This window comes from Temnothorax curvispinosus, unplaced genomic scaffold (assembly GCF_003070985.1).
Source record: "Temnothorax curvispinosus isolate PA1 unplaced genomic scaffold, ASM307098v1 QBEX01006159.1, whole genome shotgun sequence".
NCBI classification, from domain to species: Eukaryota; Metazoa; Arthropoda; class Insecta; order Hymenoptera; family Formicidae; genus Temnothorax; species Temnothorax curvispinosus.
In genome coordinates, this window is record NW_020215939.1 from 1 (window position 1) to 9196 (window position 9196).

The following is a 9196-nucleotide window of genomic DNA, read 5'->3' on the forward strand; positions in this document are numbered from 1 at the left end:
GTTAATCGATTGCAAGTTACAAGAGTTTGATTGATTTATACGCAGATGTAAAGGCTTCTTCAAGAGGACCGTGCAAAATAGACGGGTGTACACGTGCGTGGCGGAGGGAGGCTGCGAGATTACGAAGGCGCAGAGGAACAGGTGTCAGTACTGCCGGTTCAAGAAGTGCATCGAACAGGGTATGGTCCTGCAGGCGGTTCGGGAAGACCGGATGCCTGGAGGGAGGAATTCTGGTGCAGTGTACAACCTTTACAAGGTATTCATCGAACTAAAATTTCAACATTAAAATTATTATTATTAATTTATACTATAATTTACGTTATAATTTATGCGATAAACTGCTAGACTGATATCGCTCGAATATATTTGCGCGAGTCAAGTTGAAGAAGAGCCAAATTAATTGACTGATCAAATCAACTGTAATTGATTGTTGAAAGAGATCGCTTGTTGATCGGCCGCAGGTGAAGTACAAGAAACACAAGAAGAGCAACAAGGCGGGCGGTGTCGGCGGCGGCATGGGTGGCGGCGGTAACGTCGGTGGTGTGAACGGCTCGGGAACCCTCGGGGGTACCAAGGGTGCTATGGGCACGACGATGCTGGACAAGCACATGGCCGCGGCTGCAGCTGCCCATCATAGCCAGCAGCAGCAGCAGCACGCCCAACTGGCCGGTAGTTTCCTCCATCATCACAAACTCTCGTCGGGCGATCCACTCAACTCGCCGCCCACCCCCAGCCACCCAAACCACCCCGCGCATTCAGGTCATCTCGTCAACGGGACTATCCTGAAGACGGCGCTCACCAATCCCTCCGAAGTGAGTGTATTTTCTTTGTCTTAAGTAAATGAATTTTTAATGTCGTCTCTTGAAGTGGTATCGCATTTTTAATCATTCAATAGCAAGAGAAGAATTAAGTTACACAAATATGTCAAATGTGCACTCGATCTTTCTTTTATGAAAATGTTAAAAAATATTTTTAACACTTAACATTAAATGTATTCGATGTTATTATGAAATTCAAAGTTTTAAAAAAATCCATTTGGTTTTTAAATATAAAGACTTTTTAAAATTTTTTTAATCGTGTTTATATTCTGTTAAAGATTATATTTTGTTAATATTTTGTGAAAGATCGCTTATTCCTAATCACTTGCCTCAATTAAGAATCAATAGACTTAAGATTGAGCGAAATCTATAAATAGACTCTATCATCACAACTAAAGTCACGAATGTCCGTATAGTTCTTCATATAGGTTTGAAAAAACGTTATACTCTCCATAATATATCTGAATAAAAATTCGTTCGGCTAATGCATTCACTTCGAACGATTTATCGCTAACTATCATCGAGGTTGAATCGTGCGAACCCTGCACCTCCCCGACGCGAGAGATTTCGTCAAAGTAGATAGCGCGATTTATCCCGCCTACTTCCGCGTGTCTCGCGAAATGGAATCGTCAGAGAAGTAGTCTCATTACGACAGAGTGCGTCGCCGCGCGCCCGTTACAGCTTTTACTCATTTCACCCTTAATTATTCGAGCGTTACGCAAGGCAAATGTCGTCAGCGACGTAATGTAGATTAATCTCGGCTGCGAGATTTATGTATATTACTCGGCGGTGATGTGCGTGAGATATCCGCGGAAACTTTCTAAAAGTCCGTCCGATCGAATCGCGCGATTATGCCATGCGATCTGAAAGTTCGCCGTTAATCCGTATGAGAGTCACGAGGATTTTACATTGTTTATTCTTGCTCTCGCGCGATCGACGAGATCGCATACAGATACAGATCAGATCAACGTTCGCGTGCGTCTTCGATCGAACGATCGCGGTTTGCTTGCAATTTACGTGATTTATACCGACGCTCCGGTTAGAAATCGAGTGTGGGTCAACAAAAGTTGACTCCTCGGCCGCCGACAGGGGAATCCGATGCTCTGGGATGAGAATGTCCCGCAGGCATCTTCGCTTTCACTTTCGAAGCAGCTGCGGCGGCGGCGACGCAAGATCGCAAAATCTTCGCGGACGACGATTCTTCGTTCCGGCGATCCAATAACGTGTTACATCTCCTGCACGCTCATTTATATTTTTGGATCGATTTATTTTTTATTAGTTAGAGAAAGTCTTTTATGCATACCATATCTCTTTCATAATTTCTTAATTTAGCATTAAATATGACCATGCTAAATTAATATCTTAGTAACGTCCACTTGGACTCAAGTTACTAATAAATTTCTTTACTTATTGGTAGTGTTAATTTGTGCATATTTTTAGATTGTTCTATTAGCTATAAATTAAGTATATATAAAACAAGTGTGTTATGTGTGTACGTGTTTGATCGATACTTGCGATCTGCATTCAATATATCAATATCCTTATCTGGAAAAATAGAGATCGAACCGCTTCGATAAATTTAAAATTGCATCATTCATATCTACAAATCTATGATAACGAGGAACCTGTTACGCTTGCAAAGGAATCTTGGATCAATCATCGCGAAACATAATACACTTTGTTGTTGACGTACACTTTCAAAAACAAAGTAATGCTAGATTGTATGCGATACTTGCTAATTAAACAACCGTACTGGCCATATCGCTACCCTTCAGTAACGAACTATAAAGTAAGCAATTAACGTCATAGAGATATTATTTATAAATCAAAACGGTAACTTCCTTAAGAAAGAAAACAAGATTTAATGTAGCTGAGAGGAAATTTCAAGAAATCAAACGTCTCTCTTTAGAATTATATTATTAATTTAGAATTATAGCTATAATATCTGATTTTTTTAAATTTAATTGATCTCTGAGAAAATAAATTCAATGTTCACGTATTAGTCATTACTTTTACTTTGTATCAAAAAATACAAATTATTTTGATGCGAGTCGTCGAGTAAAGTGGAACTACACGCGGAGGCAAATAGCAAATTCGGCGTGCGTCGATCGGTTTTCTTCGTACCGATCCTGGAATGAATAAACTCCTCATCGCAATTTCACTTTCTTACGACTCGGCTTGCGCAAGCCTCAAGGTTTCCCACATTACGAAAGCCGATAGGGACGATAGATAGAACGAGCATATTCGCAAGAATCGACCGATCGTCGTCGCACTTTTTGTTTTCATCTATACGCTTCTTGTATAATACGAGATATTTATATAACTTGCAAAATTATATGTCTTTACAAAGCATTGTTTTCCGAGATGCTATGTAATTTTGTACAAACGACATAAGCAAATTTTTCATGATGACCACTCGGTTAAGAATGTTATGTAATAAAAAATTATTTGCTGAAATCATTTTATAATGCCGTTTATGTATAAATTAGAAAAGTATATATACGAGTATTGTTTGGACATGCGGCATGAGGCGCGCAGGCGTGGCACGCTCGGCAGTCAAGCTCTATGCACAATGAAAACCACAGGCAACAGGAACAGGTAACAGGAATAGAATTTCCGACGCGTTGGATTTCTATTCTCTATTGCCTGTACCTGACCAATCACAATTAAGGCCCTTGCACAATGCCAGGCAACAAGCAATAGGAACAGAATTTATCCGACGCGTTGGATTTCTATTCTCTATTACTTGTACCTGACCAATCACTAAAATCTCGGACACAATGAGAGAAATGAGGAACAAGGAATTAAACATAAAGAGAATGCCGTGTCTTGAAAAAAGAGAGAAGCTGTGTCTTGAAAAAAGATGCGACTACTATGTTTAATTCCTTGTTCCTTATGCCTCTCATTGTGTTTGAGCCCTAAAAACGCCATATAAAATCAAATTACTGTGATTGCCTGTTCCTGTTGCCTGTGGTTTTCATTGTGCATAGGGCTTCAGTCGTGTCGTGTCTTGTGTCTACACATGGCTAGAACTCGGGCGTAATCTCGGTTATCATTATATCGCATATCAGTCGCATATCAGTAAGAATAAAGTGCGTCTTTATAGTTACGGGCTCGTGTCATAATTGTCACCCAAGTATCCAACAGCTACGGTTTTTTAATCTTTCCATTCTCGACGTGCGCAACGTAGTACAAGAAAATCCATCGACAATCATGGCGACGTCCCAGATTAAAGCTCTCATGGCCACGATCAACAGTTTACTTCAGCTTAAAGTGCAGGAACTGCGAGAACGCTCTCAGGACGTAAATCCGAACCCAACAACTACGTCAACCGATGTGTACATCCAACTAAGTACTCGCATTGAAAAATATGTCTTTGCTTCCGGAGACGAAACGAGACCTTTTTCGAAATGGCTATTGCGCAATGAATATACTCTCGTCACAGAGACTCTCCCCGCAGAAATGCGCACTCGTTTACTTCTGGACAAACTAGGTCAAATAGAATTTGACAGACTGGATCACGTCACACTAGCGGACTCCACCAAAATGAAACAGGCAGAGCTTATCGCCATTTCGAGAATCTTTTTCACGACAAGACATCTCTTACGCGTCGTCGCATCGAAATCTTAAACTACAGATATAATAAAACAGTTCCGATCGCTGAACATATCGATTGAATAAATCGCTTCGCGATCAGATTTTGAGCTAACTAAACTCACATACGATAATCTCAGAGTTTTACTATTTCTCCAATCACTCTGTTTCTCCCGTGAAGACGATGATCTGAAGAAGATGGTTTTACGCGAAGTCGAGAAGAATGAAGATGCTACCTTTAGAAACATCGCCACCGAACTTGAGACTTACATAAACTTATCCACGAATATGAAAACGCTTGAAGATTCAACTAACACTTCTGCTTCGATTACACATTCAGTAGTCTCTCTTCTCAGGATCGACATGTGTCCCAACAAATATAATTTTAAAAATAAATTCACTTTTAATAAAATTAATTATTTTCATGTTGTATATATTAAAAATGCGATCCGACTTTCTCAAGGGAGGGTCAACGGGAGTAATGGAAAAATATGCGTGTTACGTCCGATCAGATGAGCAAACGAGGGAACTGCCGCGACCGTTCAAATAACCCGGTAGAGGCCATTGCCAAAAGTGAAACCGATGCCGCTAAAACCGGATAAATATTGACTGCGGCTGTGCTCCATTAAAGAGGTCACTTTCGAGCCGCGGCCGAGTCATCGTACGTGAGATGCGCAGCGAAACCACATGTTCAAAGTGAATTTCATATAAGATAAGAAAAAGCCGCAAAGTCGACGGAATCATTTTCTTGAAGAAAAGGAATATTCAGCGTATTTAGTCGCGAAAGTAACGTAAATAAATTACTTGATCGTTTGCTTAATTCCAATTGAGTCGTGAAGATTGACGTTTATCTTCATCAGAAGACACTCTGCTATATAAACTCTTTTTGAAAGTGATTTTACTTAAATTCATATCTATGAATATTCTATAAATATATGCTTTTAAAGAGAATTACTCATTTTAATACTTAATATGTATTTAATTTTAATAAATATCTTAGATATCTAGGACAGAATATAAGCGGTATTATAAGATATAACTTCATAAAAATTGAAATTATAAAATATATACATGATACATTTTAATATAATCCATTAAACATAGATATGTATGTATATGCCTATATTTCTCACACACGTATTACTTTGTTACAATTTCGCTAATAATTACTAAAAAAAATCCATTAAAAACAAATAAAGTGTCACTCATGCATAATATATTCTTGCATACATTTCGCCGCATATATTATAGATTATAGTTGAGCTACAATCTATATCAATGAGCCTTACTGGTATCTACTGGATATTGAAACAGTGTCGGATATCCTTTTACCATAACGAAGTATCGTCAATTGTCGTTCGTCATCGTCGCTGCGTGGAAACGTCGTGGCGAACGACAACACACCGACGACGCAGGCAGGGACAATAGAAAATCAGCGGCAACCGGTGCCAAGGACGGGCAGTTCTCCGGCGGTTTCGTAACTCGTGAAAGTCTGCACGGGGGACAGTGACCTCACCCTCCCTCTCCCTCTCGCGCGCTTCCTCTCCTCTAACACCTCCTGTATATCTCCTCCCTTGTCTCCCCCGCGAAACTCTCCCGTCCCTTCCTCATGTCGAGCGCCTTCAACCGCAAAACGCGTCCCACGTCCCACGGTTCTCCGCGAGATAGTCGCTTATGCATGGACCTTATCCGACAAAGCGACCAGCTTTCCCCGAAGTCAGACGGAAACCAACTTGGTGGCAGTTGGTGGGCCCTTTCTTTTTCCTTTTCTCTTTCTCTTTCTCTTTCTGTCGCGCTCGCATGCCCGACCCCGAGGAAATGTTTCGAGGTCCGAAAGGTCAGTGAAAGGCTGAATCTGCTGGTTGGATGCGCGGCCACCGAACTCGGATTGCGCGCACAGCGAGAGGAAATGCCGGCGGAATCGTAATTAACGCGCGGATCTCCTCAGACTTTTCCGCATTGTGAAAAAGTTTCAAGGCCGCGTAAAGAGATTGAAGTTTGAAATCCCGGCGCGAAATAATATAACTGATAAAAATTGATCCAGACAGTATAGCAAACGATATAATATATACAACATCTGAGAGAACTACTAGCTTTAATCAGCAATTTAGATGCATAAAATGCAATTTTAAAAATGCAAATAATGCATTATCTTGACTTGAAAGAATCACGTGGATAGATTTTATGTATTAATGATGTGTGTTTAAGGTGGTGCATTTACGACAAAGGCTAGACAATGCAGTAAGCAGTTCGAGGGATCGAGTATTTCCTCTGGACGCAACCTTACACATGATTCAAACCCTTATAGACTGCGACGAGTTTCAAGATATCGCCACATTGAGGGTATGTAAATATAATATGTCTTTTTTACGGTAAAACATACATAATTGTTTAATTTCAAGGCAATAGCACATATTAATTTATAATTCTTTTTCCACAAAAGAATATATATATTTTTCGAATGTGCAATATGCAAGCTCAATTAACAAAAATGATTTAATTGGTTCAACGTTTATTTCCATAAAGAACCATAAGTACTTAATCGGTGAATAATTTATTTCTCTATAATAAACTGATCCGTTTGATTCAAATATTATTTAATTAAAAAATTTAAAAATAGTTGATTCCCACACAATCCTATCGCGCTCCAAGATTTGTATACGAACCATTGGCATTACACTTTACAGAACTTGGACGAGCTGCTGGACCATAATTCAGACTTAAGTGACAAGCTGTGTCAGATAGGAGACAGCATAGTGTACAAGTTGGTGCAGTGGACCAAAAGGTTACCGTTTTACCTTGAGCTGCCGGTCGAAGTTCACACGAGGCTGCTCACCCACAAGTGGCATGAACTTCTTGTGCTGACTACATCTGCCTATCAAGCGATGCATGGTCAGCACAGGTTGACGAATGTCGCTACTGATGGGACGGGTGCAGACTTTATGCAAGAAGTAATTACGTTTTACAATAATTTATAAACGTACACATCACGTAATACTACAGAATTTTTTTCCCTACAATGCTACCCGACATCTGTCTTTTGTAGAAGTTATAACAATAATTTTATCACCTTTTTTTAATTTCGTTATTTTTTAAAAAAGAATTGAAGGATTCTGTAAAAGAACCTATTATTTTTATTATTTTTACATGGATATTTTGTTAAATAATGCAATCTATACAATATGACGATAAAATATTCTTTAGTATCGTCATCTGCACAACAATTTTTAATTAGTAATAGTATTATTATTAATATTTATTAATATTTATTATATTATCTTTAGATATCTTTCAAATAATATATGTTGTCTAATAATATATGTTTTTAAAATTTATATATACAACGAATATGTTTATGGACCCATTCTAACAAGCAGTCTTCACAACTATAGGTAACGAACAACATGTATACGTTGCAAAGGTGCCTAACCAGCATGATGGGTCGGCCGATAACCATGGACCAATTGCGGCAAGATGTAGGGCTTATGGTGGAAAAAATCACGTATGTCACGCTAATGTTCAGGCGGGTGAGGCTACGAATGGAGGAATATGTCTGTCTAAAAGTAATCACTATGCTCTCACAAGGTAAGTTATTTTTACTGGATCTGCCGTTCCACATCTCTGTCATTATCGCGTCGAGTTCCTCAGTATTACATGATATACGAGAGATATGTAATAATATAAACTTATCTTCTTCCCCAACGCTGCAATTGGAGACACGAAATGTAAGTTCGAGATACTTTCTAAAGACGTTCGTGCACGCATGCACGTTTTCCCACGAGTAGGCTCCGTAGACTTATTTAAAAGGATTTTAATTAAACGTTTCTTTCATGGATTCTCGTCATCCAATATATAGATAAAACCCAACTTTGTTACTATTGTTAAAGGAATTAAAAAGCAAGTCAGAATACGTAGAACATTCCATCAGTTGCAATTATAAAGAATCGACACCCTCGAATTTCTGGAATGTATCAAACACACGTTTCAACTGATCTCGCTTGTCTTTCTTAGCACGAGGAAGTACTTTGGAATTAGAACAGATACAAGAACGGTACATGAGCTGTCTGCGAAGTTTTGTCGAGCACAGCGCTCCTCAGCAGCCGAGTCGATTTCATGATCTTCTTGTCAGGTTGCCCGAAGTAAGTTCAAAGAAAAAAAGTAACGATGCCGAATGCGAGAAACGTCTTCAAAGCGAATAGATTAAATTATTTATGCATGATTAATACATAACTCCAATTATTGAACATTCGATCGAATCTGAATTCAGACCAAGCGATCGAACGCGAATAAACAATTTGCTTCAATGATGTAAATTCGTATTTATTCGCTTGGTCTAGATTTGGTTTAAAAAGCATTTACTATTTTACAGTTAAAACTAGTAATTTTGATTCGAATTGTTTTCGCTGCGCGCAGAATACAACAATTATTAAATGGCTCCGTTTAAGTAGAGAATCCGTTTGCTTGTTGAATTACAGGTACAATCGGCGGCGACTTTACTACTCGAGAGTAAAATGTTCTACGTTCCTTTCCTATTGAACTCAGCAATTCAAAGATAGTAAATAAACAAAGTGACGATAAACGAAGCTGAATACCTATATACATACTATACATACGTTATAAATATATACACAGAAAAAAGTAAAAGAACCGAACAAACCGGCAAGCAACAAATGAACAGAAAAATAGAAAGAGTCCAGTGAGAGAGAAAAAGAGACGACTCAAACCGAATGGGGAAAGGCTTTGTTTGCGTATGTATAATAAATATATAAAAGTATATATATATA

General features: G+C 38.8%; 1 protein-coding gene across 1 annotated transcript; it reads left to right on the top strand.

The window, feature by feature from the left end:
- Positions 1-45: 45 nt before the first annotated feature.
- On the top strand, positions 46-9182 carry LOC112455512 (hormone receptor 4-like; the record flags this gene model as incomplete). Its single annotated transcript, XM_025017475.1, has 8 exons — positions 46-256; positions 462-812; positions 6621-6755; positions 7100-7363; positions 7805-7997; positions 8120-8137; positions 8424-8551; positions 8888-9182. Coding segments are annotated over 8 exons (1381 nt in total), but the record flags the coding sequence as incomplete, so codon positions are not given.
- Between the last annotated feature and the right edge of the window lie 14 nt (positions 9183-9196).